General features: G+C 38.9%; 3 protein-coding genes across 6 annotated transcripts in view; all 3 read right to left on the bottom strand.

The window, feature by feature from the left end:
- atp8b2 (ATPase phospholipid transporting 8B2) overlaps positions 1-4975 on the bottom strand; it is a 30547-nt gene extending 25572 nt beyond the window's left edge. Inside the window, exon 1 of the mRNA XM_041988247.1 lies at positions 4842-4975. The gene's annotated coding sequence lies outside the window, so the exon portion shown is untranslated. The remainder of the gene's footprint in view (positions 1-4841) is intronic.
- A 1408-nt stretch (positions 4976-6383) lies between these two features.
- Positions 6384-14850, bottom strand: aqp10a (aquaporin 10a). The gene is made up of 6 exons (XM_041987516.1): positions 14767-14850; positions 14041-14167; positions 9362-9499; positions 7746-7864; positions 7433-7650; positions 6384-6594 (listed from the first exon to the last, which is right to left on the bottom strand). The coding sequence occupies exons 1-6, from the start codon at positions 14848-14850 to the stop codon at positions 6384-6386; spliced, it is 897 nt and encodes a 298-aa protein (XP_041843450.1).
- An 806-nt stretch (positions 14851-15656) lies between these two features.
- Positions 15657-24395, bottom strand: si:dkey-92i15.4. Of its 4 annotated transcripts, none has more exons than XM_041988257.1 (8): positions 24042-24395; positions 22754-22850; positions 19714-22525; positions 19433-19628; positions 17169-17267; positions 16824-17070; positions 16616-16732; positions 15657-16357 (listed from the first exon to the last, which is right to left on the bottom strand). In XM_041988257.1, exons 3-8 carry the CDS (start codon positions 22023-22025, stop codon positions 16194-16196), a joined length of 3135 nt encoding a protein of 1044 aa, XP_041844191.1. In that variant the 5' UTR covers positions 22026-22525; positions 22754-22850; positions 24042-24395; the 3' UTR covers positions 15657-16193. The 4 variants fall into 4 exon arrangements, with proteins under 4 accessions (XP_041844191.1, XP_041844189.1, XP_041844190.1 ...); XM_041988255.1 differs by having other exon boundaries at positions 19714-22028; XM_041988256.1 differs by lacking the exon at positions 24042-24395 and adding an exon at positions 23321-23492.
- Between the last annotated feature and the right edge of the window lie 100 nt (positions 24396-24495).

Here is a 24495-nt window from a genome sequence, read left to right as displayed (position 1 = left end):
CTACAGGTACCTCGGGTTGTGGCTGGATAACAAGCTGGACTGGACATGCTGTACAAATAACCTGTAAGAAAAAGGGTCAAAACCGTCTGTACTTCCTGCGAAGACTGAGATCTTTTAACATCTGCAGGAAACTCCTGTGGATGTTCTATCAGTCTGTGGTGGCTAGTACGCTTTTTTATGCTGTTGTCTGCTGGGGGGGTAACATGACAAAGAGGTGTGCTAACAGGTTGGAAAAACTCATCAGGCGGGCGGGCTCTGTGGTTGGCATGAAGCTGGACTCCCTGGTGACAGTGGCAGAGAGGAGAACACTAAAAAAAACTACTGGCTATTGTGAATGATGCCAGTCACCCTCTGCACACTGTCATCAGCGCACAGAGAAGCCTGACCAGCAACAGGCTGCTCCTCCCCAAGAGTAGGACCAACCGGCTCAGAGACTCCTTTGTCCCCCGAGCCATCAAGCTGTACAACTCTGCATTAGGCAGGAGGGGGAGAAGGAGGGGGGAGAGGGAGGTGTGCAGTCCGCCTGATACAACATATGCACAATAACCCATACAAACAGTTGCAATAACTTATACGTGCAATAGTGAACTGGGAATCTGTACCACCTCTACTGTGTGCAATGCTTGTTTACATTGTTTTATTTAACTTATCTTATTGTTATTATTGTTATATTTATTGCATTCTATTTGCCTCTATTTTGCTTTGTACCTGTATATATTGTGTCTTGTGCTTGTCCTGCTTTACTGTTGGTGTTGTATTGCTGCTGGTACCCAAATTTCCCTGAGGGCTCTCTGAAGGGATTAATAAAGTATTTCTATTCTATTCTATTCTATTCTATTATTGTGACAGTGGTTTTACAGGTCTACCTAAAAATTCAATTAGACACCTGCAGCTGATTCAGAACTCTACTGCTTGAGTCCTCACTAAGACCAAGAAAGTGTATCACATCAGTCCAGCTCTGAGGTCTTTACACTGGCTGCCTGTTTGTTAGAGAATAGACTTTAACGTTCTGCTGCTGGTCTATAAAGCTCTGAATGGTTTAGTATACATATATATTGTTGACCTCTTGGCCCAGCATGATCCTACCAGAACCATCAGGTCATCTGGATCCAGTTTCTTATCAGTTTCCAGAGTCTGAACCAGACTTGGAGAAGCTACGTTCAGCTTCTATGCTTCGCATGTCTGGAACAAACTCCCAGAAAGCCTCAGATGCATGTAGTGCATGGCTCCATGCACTACCTTTAACTAAAGGTCCACACTGTGTTTCTCAATAGGAGGTTTGTGGATTAAGTTGATACAAAACAGGAAATGAAAAAGGCATATTTTTGTTATGGTTTTATTTTTCTGTTAGAGGCTGTGAAAAACAAAGCCAAAATCAGTTAAGTATTAAATCTGCTGCACAACAGGACATACACACACACACACACACACGAGTATCTCTGGTCTGTTAACGTCATAATGAGGAAATGACATTTAGCAAAGCGCTGCACCTGTTTCTATGGCACACTGTATCTGGGGACCAAAGACTGAAGGACTAAAGGGCCAGATCCACTGTTGGTCTCCACCTACAAGAGTAACGGAGCAACTGAAGAGCATGTCTCTTCTCCTCTTCGTTTGAGGACAATTTTCTTTCTTTCACAGCTCCAGATTTTGGGGAAATTGAAAACTTAAAAAAGAACACAGCTTTTTAAAGTTATAAAAGTGAAAATTTGTAGTTTTCAAAGGATTTAAAGGAAATGCTGGCAGACTTTGTACAAGTTGCCTATAGAGAAACAGACAGGTGATCTCCAGTCTGGGAGCGTAGTGACTTACAGTGACCTGGGCATAAACGTATACATAGCACATCTTCATCCAATTTACCCTGGAAATTGTTACCTCCACCTTTCAGCAGTGTTGGTCCGTCTGTTTGTCTGTCTGTTATTGTGATAAAATTTTCAAGAAATCCCCGAAATGGAATAAGGAACAAAGTGATTAGAGTTTGCAGGTGATCTAGATCACCGACTGGATCCAGGAATTTTTAAAAAGGATTCTTTACTATGGGGAGATAGAGATAATTTTGCCATTAGAGCTTCTAACGCACAAACTAACAATCATTGGCACATAAACAAACTAACAAACAAATAAATAAATAAAATTACAATGGAGGTTTGCACTCCCTTAATACTTCTATATTGTTTTGTAATCATCTGAAACTCTAACATATTTAGTTGTACAGTCCCAAAGGTTAAAGTGATGTTTGATATTTTACCAGACTGATGTCTCAGGCTAGAGACACCCGTGTTTTCTTTCCTTTTAATTGTGTTTGGTCCAAAGAAGCATGTTCAACTCGTTCATCAGATCTTTGCTCATGCTAAACTTTACATATGGTAAAACAAAAAAAATCATCATTGTGGGTTATGTTGAAGCAAAGATGATGTTTTAAGGTGGCGATTTTTAAGTGTACTTAGGCCATAAAAGCAATATTATGTGCATTGGAGGAGATGGAGACATAACATCTTCTCTTTTGTAGGTTTTTGGTATCAACAGGGTTGTGGGTTTTTATGCAGAGAAAGTGGTTAATAAAGGATAGTTTTAAATCTCTTCTCTTCTCTTCTCTTCTCTTCTCTTCTCTTCTCTTCTCTTCTCTTCTCTTTTATGCCTACATGTGTTACTATTACACACCACACTGCTTTTATTCACTGTATTTTATCTCTGCTAATTGCAAAAGCTGAGAGTCAGAGGATGACAGATGAGGCATCTTTCTCTTTGGTTTATTAGTGCATACTACAAACAGTATGGCAGACAGGGGCTGAAGGCAGCCAAGATTCAATCAATACTCATGAAAAAGAGCTGCTCTGCCTTTCTCCATGTGAGTTGGGCTGATCATCTTTCAGGTACGGTTTCCAGCATTGTCTTTTACACTGTCATAAACCCTTTCTTTTGCACACTACTATGCACTTCAAAGACTATGTTACCTCTATGGAATGACATGGCACATCTGTAGGACTCAGCATCAATTCCCTTGCAAAAACAAGTTATATGGACTGAAGATGTAAGAACAGAACTTATCTGCAAGAAACAGTCAATTCTGCAGGCAAACACCTTAAAAAGATGAAAATATGACGGGTCCTACCTTGAGAGGGGAAAGCTAAACATTTTCATGTTTCATGATATTGAAATTCTTTGCTTTAAACAATACAAAAATATCTCAGTAGAGCAGCGTATGCACATCAGTTCAGGAGTCTCAAAGAACTAGAAACATTTTGCAGGAAATGTGGGCAAAAATCCCCCCAACAAGACCTGAAAGACTCTTGGCTGCTAAAGTTTTTACAAGTTGACATATTTGTCAAAGCGGGAGTTATTGAGTGGGCTACTGAAGATAAAGGATATTCACACTTTGCTTTTGTTACTTTTTTCTCTTGTAAAACTCAAATGATGGACATAAAATGTAACATCACTCAAAATATAACATAATTATTCCTTTTTAAATAAAACACCTTTTGGATATCATGTCATCCATTACTCTCTTGGCTATTCACAGTAATATTGACCAGGGTTATCCATCCTTCAGCATGCCACTGCACTTTTCCATGTAATAGATACTAGAGGTTGAGAATAAGGGTTGCATGTCATGTTCTCTCACCTCTCTCCCCTCTTCAGTATTTCACTTGTCACACCCCTCCCTCTCTCCAGTGATCCATCTGTGGCTGGCATCTTGTACAAACCCATACAGACCAACAACATCCTTAACTAAAGCTGGTATCCAGGGAAGTAAAAGACACACTAGAAAAACCAGTGTCATCATTTATCTGTATATAGCAGTAGTTATCTTTATGTTATACACTATGTTTTAAAATCTGTTAATTGTTTTGTTGATCTATTTGAGCAAACCACACAAATAGGCCACTGTGGTTTATTTCTCAATGAAGCACAGATCATCAAACAGAAACACGAAGAAAAGAGTGAATAACTAAATTAAAAGTAAAAGAAATAGATCTGCGTTAAAAAGTTGAAGGGTTCAGATAATGTGTTCATATCATCTTTACTTTTAGTATTTTAAAATCCATACATACATATAAACATCCCAAATGTGCATTACACCCCCTTAACACAAAACAATGCTATGAATATCTAAAGAACAGCTCCAAAGTTAAATCAAAATTTACTCAGCATGCTTTAAGGCAGTTGTGTGTTTTAATACTAAAAAGGGACATCTAATACAGTTTTCTAGAATCTTTACAAGGTCCTTAGACAGTAAGATAAACAAGATGCTGCAGCTCACAATGGTAATGTGCATTAGACAACACAAGAGCAGAAACGCTGTTGTGTGGTACAATAATAGCAAACATGTAGTCTTTGGTTTGGTTTAGATATTATAATAATAATAACTTCCTGTGCATTGTGCGCTCAGTTCAGTGCATTTTTTCAGCTATCTACTGCAAGACTATGTTTATGTCTTGGAAGAGGAAGAGTCACTTCCTAGGCAGCAGGATAATTCCAGTAAACTGAAGACATTACTACATCTGATCTGCAGAGTCTGTATTTCATGAATAAAAAATTTATCACGCAATTTTAACATCTATAACAATTAAATCATACTTGTTTTATAGTGACATGAAACTTTCACTTCGAGTTTAGGAAATGTCCTGACTCATACAGTCACTTGTTTAAAATCCCCTCAAAGTAATCATGTCTGCATTGGACTAAGTTGCATTGGTGCAGAAATAAGAGGCGGTCATCTTACAAAGGAAACAGACTCATCAACAATTACAGCTGGTTTTAGCGTCGCAAAACTCGACTGTCCACAGATGGTGAAAGGTAGTTAACCGCTGCAAGACTTCAGGAAAAAAAAACAGCCATACCTTCCCAGTTTGGAGTTAGAAATGTGTTTCTGGAGGAAACTCCCCTGACACGGAGGTCATAATGAGGTTCAGGCTTCTGTCGGAGGTGACGCGATGATGTAAGGCCACTGAGGTAGGAGCGAGGCAATCAGATTCCGGGGATGGTCTACATGCATACATGCAATGTGTCGAGATGGAGGAGGATTTGGCTTTGACAAGCAGAGAGAAGGAGGAGGAGGAGGAAGAGGAGGTGGGGTAGGCTACTTTACCTTTTCCACCACCACCTGAACTTCCTGCTCTCAGGAAGCAGATTTTACTCAGAATCAGACTTTTTGTTCAGCAAATGTTTGTACGGTTTTATGTATACAGCACAAATTAGTAAATACGTTACTTTTTTATTATTTTTATTAACTTATTTGTGTGTTTTTTTGTTCACTAGTTTAATGAATCATTTTAAATGTATTTCATTGATACTTATTCAAACACATTTTAATCATCATCGTTTTATAAGTCGGTGCTTTTAAAGCCTTGAACATGTTTAGCAATTTCTGTGCTCATTTCCTTTTTTAGAGTCACAGCGCCCTCTGTTGTCAGATTAATCTCCTGTCACAAGATGTAAATATACTGCAGTGTGATACTGTAACCATAAACTGTTTTAATCATTTAGTTGTAAACATGTGGGATATAATATTCCTGACAGCGGATCACATAAAGCATAGGCCAACAATGGGAAATTTGTTTTCAAGAAAAATTCCCCTGCATTGTTTGACAACAGGATGACAAAAGGTTTGATCTAATTTTACAGTATTTTAGTGGAAAAGCCGAATGACTGTAGAATAGTACACCAGTGTTTTACTGTTTATTCAGTGGCTAAAAGTTGCATTTTTAAAAAAAACATATTCTTAGCCAGTTTTACATTTCTACCAAACCAGACAACGTATTGTCATGATCACAATAAATAATCAAATATACAATTCCAACTCAATATAAGCATTAATACTAATGATATTTAATAGTAATGGTCTTTAGCAGCCAACATTACTTTCCTCTTTTGTTTAAAGCTGTTTGTCGCTCTTGATGAAATCCCCACCAAATCTTATTCAAGTTTGTTAGTATTTTTTCAGTATGTTTTAGAAAAACTGCTTTTAAATATATCAGTCTCTGTGACAAATGTGACAACATGGTCATCATCAATCCAGCACCTCAAGACTCTCATGCTTTCAGTGAGTGAGAGTGGCTAACCACTAGCTACTGTTATTTCCTCTCTGATGGTTAAAGCTGTTAATTTACATGCAACATATGTAAATTCAGCTACAACAGCAATTACTCTGAAATACAGTAACATATATCTAATACATCATTCATTTTTATAAATTAGTTATTTCCATCTTTCAACAAAAGGTTGTGAGATACGATTGCATGTTAACAGTTCTCATAAACATTTCCACTTTCTCAAATATTATCAACCTACTAGACTGAACAACCACATTACAGTTTTTAGCTGTCTGTGTTGAAAGAAGTCTTTTTTTTTGGACAACAATGAAATTTTTACCACAGTAACAATTAAAAGTTTGCAGTCTTTAACTCATCGCCTTTTTCCCAGTTGTCGTCTGGCTGCTTGATTTTGTCACTAATGGTAGAGACGAGAGGGAGGTTGTCAGGGGACCCTGGGTCAGGCAGCTGCCAGTGGATGAAGATCAAATACATGCAGGAACCTAAAACACCTCCAATAAGAGGAGCCACCAGTGGTACCCAGAACCAGTAATTGTAACACCTGAAAAGCAAATGGACAGATTGATATGACAAAAGGGTTCAAGATTATAGTTTAAAGGCTAACTATCCATTTGATTTTTTAAGAACAAAATATATCATGATACATACATATATATATATATATATATATATATATATATATATATATATATATATATATATATATATATATATATATATATATATATATATATATATATATATATATGTTATTATTATTATTATTATTATTATTATTATTATTATTATTATACTAGATGTGAAAATTCTAAAACTCAATATACAGAATGCGGTGCAGAGTCTATGCTAGTTAAAAGAACAGATTGTCTTCATTTAAAAATCTGATCCAGCTCAAGAACAGAATCCTAATTTGACATTGTAGTTGTTTGTTTTTTTTGTAATTTAATAGTGAAAGTAACTGTTTAAAATCAGCATGTGGTATTGTCTCATATCAATCAGTTGCTCCTAAATCCAGTTAAACTGAAATCCTAATGTGGCAAAATTTATGATCTAAGTACAAATTAAACTGTTTACCACTAAATCACTGTTATATTATATTGTGATTAATCTTGTAATGTCTTTCTGAAAGTAAGGAAGTGTTTACATTTGAAAGTATTGCACAGTTTAATGGTCCATAATAACAATTATTGCCTTTTTGAATTGCATAACTTAATACTCAACATTACAAGTTACCCTAATAATAGTAGTTTAACTCTACAAAGTATTCATTCATTCATTCATTCATTCATTCATTCATTCATTCATTCATTCATTCATTCATTTACTCAAAATATAATTAATATTTGCTCTTCTGTTGTCTAAGAGTTTAAGGTACTTACGTGAAGACTTCAGTGCCCCAGCCAGCAGTTAGTGTAAAGAGACGTGGCCCAAGGTCACGAGCTGGATTTATTGCAGCGCCGCAGTTTGCTGACATTGACATGGAGATCCCGAGGACGATTACTGCAACTATGGCAGGGATCAGCTGGGAGGGAGCAGGGGTGTTCCTCTCTTCATCCAAACCCAGGATGCACAACAACAACATGCCAGTGCCCACGACCTAATGAAATAAGGGTTTGTAGACTTAGTTATGGTTTCAGTAAAGGACCATCTGACAAAATACTAAATTCATTTAACACAAACTATCCTACTTACTTGATCAAGGAAACTTCCTTCCAAAGTGAGGTACTCAGTGGGATATGTGGCAAATATAGACGCTGTCTCATTTGGACCATATACAGTCAACACTCCTCCACTGAACTCCATAATAGCATCTGCAACAGAAACAGATTTCATGTAAAAAACAAGATGAGAATAATTAATGAAAAATTTCTGCCCATTATTTCTTGGGTCAGGCTTTAAATGGGTGATATATTTAAAACAAAAAGCAAATAAACAAGCAAATGAACAAGTTCTGCAAAACTGAACACTGAAGATTTTTGTGTCTAACATTAGTGAAAAACCAAAATTAAAAAAGTTATACATTAGAATAACAAATACAAATTAAAAAAGGACCTTAAGCCTCTGTTTCCTCTCTATAATTTTATAGTCTTTGCCAACATTTAATCCTCTAAACTCTGCTTTTAAACATCTAGTAGTCCTTGGCTTATGTCTGTTGGTAATTCATGTCATGTTTTCTTATTTGCTGGAGTCCAAATTACAGCATTAGATTTAATCCTTCACCAAAGGTTTCCAGTTGGATTTTGGTCAGCTGAGCTGGCACATTTAAACTTGTTATAAATTTCCATTTCAAGAGGTTCTTTACATGGTTGGATGTCTTCCTTAGGCAAATTTACTTTTCCAAGTGACACAAATGCCAAAAAAACAAATCTAATGAATAAACATTTAGGTATGCGACTGACATTTCCAAAGTGTTTGTTGCAAAGTCAGTGACCTCATGCCATCTTCCTCCATAAATAAGCAAATCAGTATTGTCACATAGGAGAAAATTTCAGATGAACCAAGTCATCATGCAGTGACACATGGCACTAAAACATCCTCACACTGTAAATGTGGGTGGAACAAAGCTGAAAAAACAAACAAAAAAATGAAGGGTGGGCTCGCTGAATTTTCATTGTGATATTAAAACTTTTTGTACTTTGGACCAACTTGGCCATTACTCATTTCGCCACAAGTTTAGGTCAAATCAAAATTCCCTTAATTTTCTACTAATTAATCATTCCTATAACGCATTAAATGCCTCCATTAGCCAGAGAGCAGCTTCACGTCATCATAAAACCTACACATTTCACTGTGGGTAATGTCTCTGAGTTCTTTTGTTTCTCCTTTCTCTGAACATTTACACAGAAAGACTACGGTTCATATATGACAATCTCTGACAAACAAAGCAAAAAACATTCTTGTCATTGTGTGCCTGCACCAGTTATGCCCGTTAAGTTGTGGTTTTTCCAATTTGTAACAAAATTTTCCAAATTTCTCCCCTTCTTAGTGCAGGTCTTTGGAGCATCTTTGTTTTCTGACTGTAACACCTTTTCACCACAATGCAAACTCTTGGACATGAACTATCTACACATTGTTGGAAAAAGAATGGAAACAACATGCTTCTCTTTATACAGTAAAACAAATCAGTTTACTGACACAGCTGACCTTTTCCTTGTCAAATTTCCTTAAATAAAACAACTGTTTATATTTATTTATTTGGTTTGTTTTGTCCTGTGTTTGATTTTTTTTTTTATTTTTTTTTTTATGCTACAACTTTATGTAAACATATCAATGATTATGTTCAGTGTAATAGAGAAAGTACAACAAACCATGATAGACCAGATAGACCAGTGCTGATCCCAAATAAGCCCCCAGTAACTGGGCCAGGCAATATGGCACCAGTCTACTCCACTGAACCTTCCCCAAAATACAAAAACTCAGAGTCACCGCTGGGTTCAGATGGGCACCTAAAATAGGAGGATATGAAAGGAAAGAAAAATGGAAGGTTAAAGTTAAACGTGAGAGCAATTGGAAGATAATTCATTCATTCAATTTCATTCATGTATTGTTTATTCTGAATATGTAGATAGTTCTAGGCTTCCCGATTACTCATGAACAAGCTCTCTGCACAGCAAAATATAGAATAAATTTAGGGAAGCGAAAATAAAAGCACAGAAAAAATAAAATCGTTGACATATTTAATAAGGAGTGAGAAGAAACATAGCTTGTTAGCTCCCACCCCTTTGTAAAATTAAAAAGTAATGTGTATACATATCTATACGTAAATATGCACACATACACATAGGCTACTTCACCGCTCATTTCCATCGCATATCAATTAAGGAGTAATAAAAAATAACCACCAGCATGCCTCCCAGCTTTTAATTCCACTTAGTCACTGAGCACAAATAACATTTGCAACATACAAACACGTTTTGGGGGGTGGAACATGCGAGGTCAGGTGGGTGGGACTGCTCAGGTGGCCCCGCCCCCTCCTCAAGGCAGTTACTGCCCCCCAATTTTAACCCTCTTTTTTTAATTGCAAACAGCACATAATATATATAATATCGTGTCTCCTCGCCTCCTGGCTGGGGCTGTCCCCCCGCGGCGTGGGGTGGCGGGAGGATGGTGGTGGGGGGATGGTGTTTGTGTGTGTGTGTGTTGGGGGGGGGGGGGGGGGGGGGAGTGGTGTGGGTGTGGGGGGATGGGTGGTGGAGGGATGGTGTGTGGGAGGGTGGGGTGTGTGGAGGTGGATGCGTGGTGTGTGGGAGGGGGGGTGGTGTGGGTGTGGGAGGATGAATGGTGGAGGGATGATGTATGTGTGGGAGGATGGGGTATGTGTTGGAGAATGTATGGTGCAGGGATGGGGGAGTGTGTGGGAGGATGGATGGTGGAAGGATGGTGTGTGTGCGGGAGGATGGATGGTGTATGGGAGGGAGGATGGTGTGTGTGGGGGAGTGGTGTATGTTTGGGAGAGTGGGTGATGGAGGGGTGGTGTGTGTGTGTGGGAGGATGGGGTACGTGAAGGTGGATGTTTGGTGTAGGAGAGGGAGGACGGTGTATGTGTAGGAGAATGATGTATGTGTGGGAGGATGGGTAGTGGAAGGATGGTGTGTGTGTGTGTGTGTGGGAGGTGTGAAGGTGGATGAATGGTGTATGAGAGGGAGGATGGTGTATGTGTGGGAGGATGAGTGGTGGAGGGATGATGTGTGTGTGGGAGGATGGGGTAGGTGTGGGAGAGTGTATGGTGGAAGGATGGTGAGTGTGTGGGAGGAAGGATGGTGTGTGTGTGGAAGGATGGTGTGTGTGTGTGGGAGTACAGAGTATGTGAGGGTTGAATGGTGTATGCGTGGGAGGATGAATGGAGGAGTGGAAGGAGAGTGTGTGTGTTTGTGTGTGTGTGTGTTGGTCTGGGGGGGGGCAGGACTGGTTCTCGGGGTGTGCGGCTGGGCGCTGGGGTGTGGGGCTGGCCTCTGGTGGTGGCCGTCTGGGCGGGCCGGGTCCCCCCGGGTGGCGTGCTGGCCCTCGGCCTGTGGGGGGGGGGGGGGGGGGGGGGGGGTGTCTCTGCGCTCCTGGGCCCGGGCCCTCTGCCCCGTCTGTCCCGGGCGGCCGGTGCCCGGGGGGGTCGGGGACTGCTGGCCTCGGCCCGCCGGGGCCGGTGCCCTGTGTCCGCGGGGCGGCTCCTGCTGGGGTCTCCTGCTGCTGCCTTCCTGGGCGGGCGAGTGGTCGTCTCTGTGGACCGGTCGGGATCTGTTGCCTGCGGGGGGGCTGGTGGCCTGGGTCTCGGGACCGCTGGCCTGACTCTGGCCTCTGTTCAAGTGAGGTGGCATCTGCATGATCACTCTGCATGGTCACTCCTTCCTGAACGTCTCCACACAGTCTTTGCGTCGCCATGTGGCCGAGTTCTCCAGCACATCCACACAGGTTTCTCTGCGCGTGTTCTTGAATACAGCAGTTTCACTTATATCTATTATCATATTTTTTTTTTCTTTTTTTTATTATTTCTGTTCTTATTATTATTATTACTCTTACTCTTATTATTATTATTGTTACTATTATCAACTAGCTGTGTAATGACCTACTGGCTAGGATGATCGTAGCTATATATGTTGTAAGTAGTATGGATTACATGGTCTTCTGTATGATGTTTCAAGTCCCCACCCGCACTCCCCACACCCTTTCTGTCCCTCTCTCTCCCCTCCCTCTTCTTCCTACTTTCTTTTCTCTCTCTCTCTCTCTCTGTCCCCTCCGGTCGAGTCCAGCATTAAGAGTCTGATTTAATAAAGTTTTTCATGTCATCAAGAGGGACTTTATACATGTAGTATAAATCCCTGCTTGATAGAGTAAAATTGCCCAGCACCAGACGGCAGCCAGACAATCATTCTGTTTGCAACGATGCTGGACAAGACAGGTTAAAAAAAAAAAAAAAAAAAAAAAAAAAATAACCACCAAAAATCATTGATGATAATTGCCAGTATACCCACTAAACAACGTGTTTGTACATTTTCTTGAACTGGTTGATATTTGGACTTTGCCTGAGTACCTTACTTAGGCTGATACCGATTCTAGAAACACAGTAACCTTTCAGAGTTGTTTGTATATTTTGAATTTATATTCCCTCTTCATTGATAACCTTCCTCCTGATTCTTGAATAAATTTAGAATATTTCCTGGTAATTGTCTGTTTTCTGCTTCATACATGATGACTGCCATTTGTTAACATACAATGACAGTGAATTTCAGTAGTTTTGACTAAAAAAGTGGATCTGTGTGTTCCAAGTGGCGGACCTTGTCAATAGTCTTTATTGCTGTTTTCTTCAGGATGATAAGTGACTGTAATTATGTTTTATAATTATTTCCCCAAATTTCAGCACAGTAATGTAAATATGGCAAAACCATTGAACAGTAAAGTGTGCAAAGTGAAGTGTAATCCAGTTGCTTTGCTTTGTGTTAATTTTATTTTTACTTGATTAATACTTTCACCTGAATCAAAAATATTTGTGTCACCTGCAAATTTCACCAATTTTAAACACTTAGACACTTTACACATGTCAATCCTTTATACAGGGTAAACAATATGGGACCCAAAATGGACCCCTGGGGAACACCACAAGCAATGTCCAAATATCCAGAGCAGTGATTATCTAACTTTACAAACTGTTGCTCACCTTTCAAATAACTTGTTTACCTAGTCCAATAAAAGTCACCGTATCCCATAATTTTCCAGTTTCAGTCAACCATAACAACATGTTATAGTTGATTGAATCACTATTTCTAGATGGATGAAAACTCCTGTTGCATATACTTTGTTGTCTATGTTGCATCCATGATTACGTCAATTGATTCCATATTGCCTGTTATGTTGGTCTGTTTGCCCCTAAACCCATACTGACTCTGAAAATAGTTTGAGTTTTTCCAAAAATACATCCAGTCTATTGTTAAAAAGATTTTCCACTATTTTTGAGAAGTGCGGTAATACTGATACAGGTCTGTAGTTAGTGAATTACATAGCTTAATAATCAATTTTCATCTGGTTTAAAACCAGTTTGAAAAGACAAATTGAAAATATGTGTTATTGGCTTCAGTATCCCCTCAATGACCTGCTTACCTAATGACACTTTTACACTTTTTTACTATGTTAATAATTTAGTTTTTCTCAGCTGCTTTAAAAAATACCAAGTGGAAATTCCTTTCTATTAGTTTATCCATGTAGTCACCACCTGGCCCTGGATTCGGGAAACTTTTTGCAAGGTCACGACCAACATTTACAAAGGACTCATTAAAACTACTTACCACCTCATCCATATTATAATTCTCAATATCATTTACAACTAAATATTTAGGTAGATTGTTTTGTTTAGCACCATCTCTAATAATATTGTTTACTATATTCCATTTCCCGGTAAAATTATTTTTATTGACCTCTAATTTCTTCTTATAATACTCCCTTTTGCTTAATCTTATAATATTAATTTATTCTTATATATTTTATATTTATCTTACGCGTCTACTGTTCTCTGGTTAATGAAGTTTGTGTAGAGTAAATTTCTCTTTTTACAGGCATTCCTTAAACCTTAAGCTAACCATGAACCATGAACCGTTCTTGTATAATATTTTTTTATTATTATATTTCTTAATGCGACAGTGCTTATTATATAATGAAGTAAATGTAGTCAATAATTTATTGTAATTAAATCTCATAATCTCTCTTTGTGGCATTGATATCTACAAGTGACGTACCTACTCCTTTCAAGCTTAATATGAAGAACTTGATAATGTCTTGTTATAAACACACAGTGATAAGTCTTTAGAACAGATATTAGTTATTAACTGCAGTAAAACTTCTACTAGCGCTTATCTGATATTGCATTTCATTTTCTCCAAATATTTGTTGAGTGTGTCAAATAATGATGCAACACATCCTGAAATAGGAAAGATTTAAAGTACATTTTACTTTTTATTGTACTATTGTCTTGTTTTTTTTGTTTGTTTGTTTGTTTGTTTTTTACCTGAGACTCCCTTGGTGAGGTGCATGGCCGACATCACACCCACAGAGAAGGCCATGTTGACTGACAGATACTGGCCTTTAGTTTCCCTGCTGGTCTTCACCTGTGCTGCAGCGGCACAGCCAAAGAGCTTCGTAGTAGATAAGGTGGACCGAACAAAAGAAAGTGGTAAGAAGTAAGAAGACATGACAAGTTTCAAAGGATTCATATTTCTCCTAAAGATCTAAACATCTGGCAAAAATTCACATTCTCATTTTGCAATTCCTTCGCTGCTTTCTTCATGTTTGATTAATGATTCATAAGACAAAAAATTACAACAGATAAAAAAGACTAATTCATAAAAAAAATGAATTGTAACCCCTCATAAAACTAGACTTTGTCATGATATAAACTGTACAAGAGAAGCTATCTTATCTGTATGACCATATAACAAAGCATAGACCTCATTACTCCAGAGAGGAAATTATGTAAGAAGTAAAAATGTAAATGCTATAAATATCTATTTAACATTTGTTCATCAAATCTTTATCACGTCAAGGTCACTTTGACACAAAATAAGATAAATTATCTAAAAGTTTATTATTTTTCTCATGTTTGATTTTCTAGTTCCTTATTTGCAAATGACATGTTTTGCCAGCTCTTCATCTTTTTCTTTTAAAAATTATTTTGTTATTGAAGGGCTCTGAGGATTAAATTATAAGCCAACTCAAAGATAAAAATGTGACTTACCAGCAAGACAAAAGTTCCCAAGATTTCAGCCATGCATTCTCGTACCAGAGCATTGGTCACTCTCAGCATACGCAGTTTCAACATGACTAGAGTAAAATAACTCACTCCGCTATATTCTAACACTGTTATGTGTCTTTCTGTCTCTGCAGGAGCTGATATGAGTTGAAGTGTGTGCAGTTAAAGAAAGAAGCATCTGTCCCTCTGAACCTGCAGTGTATCTCACTTCTCTACTTCCTCCAGCCTTGTCTGTCTCCACAGCTGGACTCAGAGAAGGCAAATTTATAGAGTTGTAACACCTCAGGATTGGCTGATACAGAGTACATGTTGTGCCACAACTGGTTATGAACAGATGCCATAAATAGCCTGAACTGGAGGCAGTAACAGAGGGTAATAATCAAGGGATGTTTTTACAACATATCAGTTACTTTCCTGAAATCAGTTTACAAATTTAAAGATAAATGAGCATCAGGACATTTAATCAATTTGCTGTAGAGGAGGAGCAACACCAGTGTTGGTACTAAAAACATACCAACGCACCCGGTGGCAGTCAGACTGTAAGATGAGCAATGTCAGAGATTTACAACAAAAGCATAATAATAATAATAATAATAATAATGAGAAAGCTCTTATCTGCAGCCTTTTGACTCTCTCTCCCTTTTTTTTTATTTGACAGTGATTTCCAGAAGCATTTTCACATTTTCTCTGCTGCTGCGTAGATAACTTTTAGACAAAATCAAGATAAAATGTGAAACCTTTTTGATTTTTTTAAATTAATCATTTCATTAAATGTTTTTTTTTGTATGTGTTATTTGTGAAGTTAAATTTAAACTAAACTCATGTAAGAATGTTGTCGCTTTACCATTTAAGAAGGTGTAATAGAAACAAGCTGATAGATTTATTTATTTATTCATTTTTGTTACCATCATTTTAGGGAACTCATATAAAAGTCCATATGATGCCACTGTACCTCTTTCCACAGAAGTGGGAATAACAAGCCCAAACAATTTGTTAGAATTTATTAAAAAGCCATAAAAACTCTAAAAGCAGTTATTCACAACCTGTTAGAACATATATTTACAATTAAATGGGCCAAATTACATGTTTTTTCTGACAAAACTGTTTCAAATTTGTGTCAACTTGATAAATGTGAGGTCATCAGTGCACTTAGATTTTGGCCTACACAGAACAGTCCAGGCCCTGAGGTAGATGTCCTCCTGTGAGTGAGAAAAAAAGCCAAAACAAAACAAAACATCTTTAACCTGGTTTTTAAGTCTGTCTCTACTTGTAGGGCATTGTTATAAAATTCTTCTTAAGAGCTATTTTAATGCATTTCTTGATTAATTGCATTTTTTTGATCTGACGTTCTTCTCTGCTACATGCAGTATTGTAAGACAGCATTCACATCACATAAAGCACATTCATAGTCCTCATGCTTGCAGGTGTTTAATGGGCCGATGTAGCACGACTTCTACTGGCCCAGGTGGAAGACTTTTTATGAAAGTCCAGGCCTCCAGACGTCTCATGCCCGTCATGCTTATACCTTGAATTTCTAACACCTGATCACCAGAATAAACCTTGTCAACAGGGCCTCCTAAGGGAAAAAGATACAAAAAAATATTTCAGAAACCACTGTTACTTACACACCTGCACAGAAGGGCAAAAACTAATTCAAAACAAAGACACGGTGTATGCATATGTATTCCAGCTAACAGCACAGCTTTGATACGACTGCCACTACTTAAACAATGTTTCATAAAAGAGTTTTACAGTTAATAGCTTTTGGTTTCATAATGATGTTTATATCTCAGACTTTCTCTAAAGAACTGAATCAATGAGTTTCAAATCTCACCCTGGAAGATTTTCTGTACGGTGAGAGGTCTATTCCCTTCACTGGAGCCCACACCTCCCTGCAGACTGAAGCCCAGATCCCTGCTGTTCTTTTGTAGTTGCACGCACACACACTGACCTTTGAGGTTTGCAGAGACACAGTATCTCAACATGAACTGTTTTAAAGGCAAATTTGTTTTCAGATCTCTTGGTTAAACATCTGCTGTCACCTGTCTCATATTGAGTCTGTGTTGTTCCTTCATTATTTTCCTGTACTCCAATCTTCAAGGCACAGCTGACATCACTCCTCCTCAGGACCACCACTCCCATGTTCTGAGTCTTCGCCTTTCTTAGGATCCTTAGGGCCTCCCAGTGGGCACTCCCACTTAGTGCAGTGCCGTTAATAGACAAAACATGGTCTCCTTCCCTTATGGAGCCCTCCTGTGCTGCAACACCTGAGTGAAACACCTTGTGAACCTGGGAGAAAGACATTGAGATACAAAAAGATGAAGGTACTGACAGATAAAGATACTGGTGAATGTTTAATAAATAATGTGAGTGAAGCATTTTCTCACAACGATAGGCTTATTTTGATCTGCGCCTCCTGCCAGACTGAAGCCCAGTCCTACTCCCACCTCCTTATGAAGAACCACCACCTGCACATCGTCATACTCCTGCAAGAGAGACAACATGTGAAAGAATAATTTAATTATACTACCTATGTATTTTTAAGGGATATTCCTATTCTTTAAGACACATCAAGAGGTCAGAGATGTATTTTAATACTGTTTTGCAGATTATAAATGTAAGCTTTTTTGCTAAATTATATATTGTCTGAAGGTCATCCCAAAATATGTATATCATTAATAGTGCTTAATGGGGCGGCTGTAGCTCAGGAGGGAGAGCAGTTGCTGCCAACCTGAAAGTTGGTGGTTTGATTCCAGGATCTCCTGACTACATGCTGAAGTGTCCTTCGGCAAGACGCTGAACCCCATGTTGCCTACCGATGTGTTTATTGGGGATGAATGTGTGCGTTAGAATATATAACAACAGAGGTGCTGTATGAGTGTGTATGTGAATGGGTGAATGTGTAATGTAGTGCAAAGCAAGTAGTCAAGATGACTAGGAAAGTACTATATATCAGTAAGTACAGTCATTTAATTGCCTTACAGATGCTGGGTTTTGACCTGTGCTGATAACAACCCCGTTAAACCCATCCTCTTTAGACTGGAGAATCTATGATTTATTTAATTTTGAATAATCAGACCATATAATAGTTTAATATTCTACTTTAGTCCATCTAACTGAGCTCAGGCCCAGCGAGGTGGTAGTCTGTATCTTTTGTTTTACACAATTGATCAAGTCTTGGACCACCAGCCATTTTTTTTCATATGTTGCAAGGAAAATCACAGGCACAGTGATTTCTTAATACTTGCAAATGTGAATGGAAATATAACTCAAAAACAGAGTTTATAGGAACGTACCAACCTTGAAATTCAATATTTGCTATGACCACTTTTATTCTTTAACACAGCCTAAACATCTTACACAAGCAGTTGTCAGGAATAGTTTGGGAACAGGGATCGTTCCAGGCTTCTTGAAAAACATTTCAGATCTCTTATTTAGATGTTTGTTCCATTCTCTGTCAAGATGATCCCACACTGCTTCAATAAAGTTGTGGTCCAGGTTCTGTGGAGACTGTTTCAGGTCTTTACTGGATTATCTCCTCATTTTTAAGAATGTGACTGTTACTGGATCCTGTTAATCTACTGTAGAGGATGTGTTTTACCTGACTTCTTCTTGTGCCCCCTTTCCCTTTTCCAGTTTACTTAAACTTTTTAAGTCCCTTAAAATAGCATGTTTTCATGTAGAACTGTGTTACATTTGGCAAGTTTTTATAGAGGAAACCAAACATGAAACAATTTATTTGTCTCCAAGACTGTCTGTTAGTAACAGTGTTGAAAGATACAATTTTTATTTCTTTTTTGTTTGGTGGTTTTTTTCCCAGTTATTTGTAGGGACAAAACTGATTTATAAACTGATTTATTTATTTTCAGTTAAGTGGCCCTCTTATGCTTAAATAATTTATAGGTCAGTGCTGAGTGGCTAAGCAAGAAAATGTAAATAAATCAATAAAAATATATTTTTAAAACCCATTTTCTGAACACTTATCAATATCATTAACTGGTCAGACACAAATACTAGAAAATGAAAAACATATAGAGACCTTCAGAAAGCCTGGAGAACTGTTGTTCAAGACATTGTAAGCAAATTAAAAGAGATTAGAGGTTCCCCAACATTTTTGCACAGCACTATATGTCCTTTTCTGTTTGCATGGTAGAGTTTTAAATTGCCTTTGTGGATGCTGCTAGGAACTGTGTTCACTAACAGTAGTTTTCTTAAATGTTCCTAAGTAATTTCCACTTCCATCTAACAAGATTAAACCAAATTCTCAAAATCATTTGACATTGTCCATCTTTATACAACTTTCAGTTAGAAATTATTTGCTGAACATTGCATTCTGCCTTTGTAGGAGTTCACACAGCATCTTAGCTTTCTTGGAATCAAGGTTATTGCAGATTGTCAGCAGATTTCAAAGGAAACCAAAACCCAAAGAAAAAAAAAAAATCAATTACATTGTAGATCTAATATATTCTGTTCAGATTTGATCAATAAACAGATTAATACCAAGCAATGATGAGGCATTGAAATGATCAGAGCAACTATAGCCAGAAAATGACACATTTAAAACAACCAGAATAAACTGACCCTTGTATGAGTTAAGCAGTAATGTGTTTTTTAAAAAAAGAAAGTTAGAAATGACCAGCTGTTGCTGTACCTGCAGAGTATCATCGCCCAGGGTCTTGACATCCTGCAGCAGCCTGTCAAGCTCTTCACTGGGCAGCAGAGACACACAGGAGTAGGCCGACAAATCTGAGCTGAGTGAGGCAGACCTCCGGTCTGCTTGCTGCCCTTCGTCAATATCATTATCGGATTCATATTCGGCTCCAACGAAGTTACACAGGTCTGAAAGACTACGAGGAGGAAAAGGAGGAAAATAAATAAATAAGTTGTTAACTTCTGTAAAACCAGAAAGATGAAAATATAAACATTACCCACCTGAGACTGTAGCTCCTGCGATCTGACTGACTCATATTACTGGTGATGGTCACGGAGGAATCCCCGGAGTCTGAATCATAGTTTGAATCTTCATCCCTCTGTGTGCTTTCATCATCATCCTCATAATCTTTTTCACCAACATTCCAACAGTCATAGTCTTGGTTCAGACCAGCTATCCAAGCAGTCAAGTCCATCACCTGCTTCTTCCCTTTTTGATTGGCTGTTTTGACATTTGCAGAGAGGTCAGAGGGGTTGATGTAGAAGGAGGATTTAAAAGGAAGAGATGTGGAGTCTGGATCTTCAGCTTTACATGCTTGTGTAGCATCAGAAGTGTTTTTGTTCTTCTTCTCTGTGATAAAAGTGGTATTTTCTGGTTGTGCAGGTGACATAAAAGGAGAGTCACTAGGAGTATTTGTTGGAGTCTTGTTGTCATCATTAACTGGAGACGTCATGTCACAGTGTTGCCTTGGCTGAACAGATGACGATTGTGGGGATGAAGCATTGTTGGCTGTCACGTCTCTCTTGCTGGACTTGTCAGAGCTTGAGACTTTGGAAAAATCTGTCTCATCTATGTTAAACTTTCTACTGCATCGTTGAGCTCCTTCGTTTAGAGGGAGCTGCAGTGTACTCTTAAGTCTGGAATATTTACCAAAATCCTCAGAAAAGTTGTTTTTATTCTCACCTAACAAATCATTTCCTCCTGTTTTTGTCCTCTCTAACCCAAGTCCAACCTCATCCACGGATAAAGACCTCTCTGCTCCATGCTTTTTCCCTTTTCCCTCCACTGTATTTTCCTCCCTACATCTTTTCAATCCATCCCACTTATCTCTTTGCCCAATTATTTCTTTTACTGACATGCTCTTCTTTACTCCATCGGGGACTTTACTGTGCTGTGTTGGCACAGAAAGGGTCCGTCTGGACATGGAGATTTGTCCTGCTGCTCTCTGTGTCAGAGCCTCAAACTGACTGATCTTATTTTTCACACTGGTTGCAGAGGGAGCTGGCCGCACCTCTGTAAACTTCTTCGTCTCTGCTGTTTTCAGTGTAATCTTCTGTGGATTTGTCTCAAACACATCTTCATCAGTAACATCACTCTTCCTTTCAGTTTCTTCCGTTGCTCCTTCACCTGTCTCTCTCTCTTCCATGGCCCCATTTGCTCTTTGTTCTCTGAATCCAGAAGAATCTCTGAAAGTTTCCTCTAAGAACGTGTTTGGCTCATTACATGGACCAGTCCCTCCTGCTGCTCTAGCAGATCTAATCCGAGCTGCTAATGTATGCCTACTTCTGGCTCTGTCCAGGGACTTTGTGCCTGACTCCACCATCCACCCTTTCCCCCAGTTAGCTTCCTCTGGATACCTGCTTTTGAGTTGTCCCATAACTGCCTTTTCTCCAAATGTAGTTGCCCTTGGAGAAAGAGATGTTTCAGACTCTGGTATGTATTTCTGAGGCCAGATGAGTGATATTCTGCTTTCCACTGGACTATTGCTCTCACCCGATGAGAGCCGCCTGGGAAAGGTTCCCCCTGCTGCCTTCTCACCAGTACCAAAGAGTTTCTCTATCCGCTCTTGTATACTCTGACCACCTTTGGGCCCAAACAAATTCTCTGCAAATCTTAAACCGGGCCTAGACTCTGACCTCAACCTAGAAGGGAGAGACTGACCCCTACTGGTCCAGTTCAAAGTCTGGCTTGTTTGATTTACTGGATTCCTGTTTTGTGCATAACTTGCACCAGCAGAATTACGGTTTTGTAGAGAAGAAGTCATCCTGTCTGTCAGGCCATTCTCAACTACTGTCCTTTCTGCTAAATCTCTAGCATGTTCACGGAGCTCAGCTCCTCTTTTGGCTGGCAGTATGGATGTGTCTGTTCTGGTACCCCGAGTGGGGCTCCTTGCTCCTGTTCTCCAATCTAAACTCTTACTTCTACTTGGAATGTTTTGTCTCCTCCATTCTGTCCTCCCACGGCTTTCAAATACAGGGTTTTCTCTTTTATTAGAACCAGAGTCTGAGATTGTTTTTGTCATTGGTGTTTGATAGCTTGATGCATCCTTTTCTTCACTTTGATCTTTGGCACTGCAGCTCCTTTTCCTGGATTGATATCCAGTGACTGCATCCTCCTCCTTGTTTGTATAAATTGTGTCAGTATGTGTCCCATGCCTTTCTGTTTCTCCAACATCCTCAGCCGTCTCCCTCTTCTTAATACCCGGCCTGCGAGTAAGACTGTACGAGGGAGAGTTAGCTGAGCGGACAGTGAAGCGTGTGCCTGTCCTCTGCTTGTTGTACTCACTCCCTGAAGGCACCAAGGACAAGTCCATTGTCTGAAAGTAAAACAAAGTTAATGACCTCCTGCTAAATGCCAGAACCCAAAAAGAGAGCTGAACACTGTAGTTGATATTTAGCTTTCTTTTAGATCATCCTTTAGAAACACTGCATCTGAATTCTTAGAGTATCTTTACATGATTATTGGACAAAAGAATACTTCTATTCAAAATTCATATATTCCTGAATTTTCTCTGCTTTGTGGTCTGGATGAGATGGACCATCTGGCTCCTCTCCTTGATTTCTTGTCCCCAGGAGTCTCCACTTCCTTAGCTTGAGTTCAGTGAGGAGCTCTCACTGCTTGCCAAGCACAAAAATGTACAAATTTCTATCTTCAGAACAGATCAGACTGGAATGCTGTGATATGTGGACTGTGGTTGCTCTGGCTCCTCAAAATGGTCAAACAGGATCACAGTGTGGTAGAAGACAGGGAACTCAGGATGTCAGAGTGCAGCATAAGCTGGGTAGTAAGTAGAGGAAAATCCACTAGAAGAAACTGAAGTAAGGAAAAATAAAACAAATGTGGAAATACTAACTTCAAAGGCTGTCAGTTATGTCATTTTTCAAAATATCACTTCCTTCTTCACATTCCTCTTACACTGATTCAAAGAGCCCATTCATAGAGCAAGTCTCGGCTACTACGACACATAATGTTTGTTTATACAAGCAACATACTCAAGACTACTTGTCAGCTAAACCTCAAGCAAAAACAGGAAAAACTCACCTGACAGCAATCCAGTTGACAAAACAATCCATTAAATTTCCACCATTGGTCTCTGTGCAGTGCACATCGGTTTCATGAGCTCAGGAAAAGCCATCAGCTGATGGGAAAACCTTGTGTCAGTACATTCAGGTAAAATGAGTAGATGAGAGAGCCAAGCTACTTTGATTTACATACAGACTGCTGAAAGAAAAGCAAAATCACTCATGGACAACAACTATCAGATATATCTGAGTAGAAAGCTACAGAAAACAAGCCATGTTAGCCTGTTAAACTATCCTTAAACATGCAAGAATGAAAATCCAGTTATCTCTAATGGATTTATGTAATCTGATCATTCAGCCTACACATATAAAAGACCACATAATAAGTGCAACTTTTTTTTTATTTATTAGTGTGTAAATAGTCTCAAACAGTGTTTTCCAGTGTAGGTAAGTCTAGTGTCAGTTTACAGAAACACCTGTTCAGCTGGCTCACAAAGCCTCCCACTTCCATTAAACAATAAGAAACAAATGTTATAACAAATTAGCTCACTTATCTGCTCACATATTAACAGAACATGTATCTTACCTCACCAAAGTGTGACTTCTGTTCATGTCCCAAGCCATTGTGTTGGCACAGTAAATATTGCGAACAATGCTGAACAATGACCTCAGCTTCTAACTCTCTCTCTCTCTCTTTCTCTCCCTCTCTGTCTTTTCCTCTCTTCATCAGCTTTGCATGATGGACGGCGTACAGTGACGCAAACCTGCTACACTGGTTTATCCTCCTGCCCTCTCTCTTTTTCTCTCTCCTCCCACTGTCATTGTTATTTTCCTCCCCTCACAGAGTAGCATTCCTGACTACAGTTCAATGTGTCACCCACAGAACTATTTCAGCCTTCAATTTGTGACTCTAGCATTTCATAGCTCAAGGGACAGGAGATACAGTTCAGATAATTGCATGAAATGGGAAAAGATTCAGATTCAGAATATTACCCTACCTCAGGCAAACCTGAGTCTAATCAACTGGGCTGAGCAGGTATCAAATACATAATAACATAGCCCCCATAATTGGGACCAGAAGCTAAAAGAGAGCAAGAAATGCAAGCAAGAGTTGTTAAAGTGCACCTCTCTGATGTCATATGTTCAACAAAATGGTGTCTATTGCAGACACTGTTGTTGGGAAAAACTTTGCTGATAGGTTTCATAACTGTTTATGCAAAAACTAGATTCTGCAGATTGGGGCAAAAGATACAAGCTTGCATACTTAGAATAAAAATAAGCTAAAGAACAAAACAAACGGTACTTACAGTTTTAGGTGACAGGCAGAGGTTCATCTTCTTGCAGTAGTTTTTTGCATGCACCTGCTGTTTCTATTGTCTTCCGTTGAGAAAGAGGAAACTGTGGTTGCTGCAACACTAAATGAAGGATGACTTAAAGTCTGTCTATACCAGTCAAATTAAACTGAGTTAAATACATTGTCATGGGGCTAAATTTTAGAAACTTGATGGTGCAATCAATGCTGTACCTCACAGACAGGAGGGTAGTTTGCGTAGAGCCCTTCTGGACTGACATAAGCTGGTAAGTAAGGGTAAATAGCTCAGGCACAACTCCACAGACACCCACACTTGTTCAGTACAGAAGAATGGCACTCAGTGTCCCTGCAGATGGATGCAAATAAGAGTCTGGCTCACACAGACACTCGGGCACTTACATTTAGTCTTGGGGGTGTAGGCTCAGTGAGTATGGCGAGAATGAATAGTG

The sequence above is a fragment of the Melanotaenia boesemani genome, chromosome 6 (assembly GCF_017639745.1).
Source record: "Melanotaenia boesemani isolate fMelBoe1 chromosome 6, fMelBoe1.pri, whole genome shotgun sequence".
Lineage (NCBI taxonomy): Eukaryota > Metazoa > Chordata > Actinopteri > Atheriniformes > Melanotaeniidae > Melanotaenia > Melanotaenia boesemani.
The sequence above is the reverse complement of the archived record's forward strand: the minus strand, read 5'-3'. Positions and strand labels throughout refer to the sequence as shown.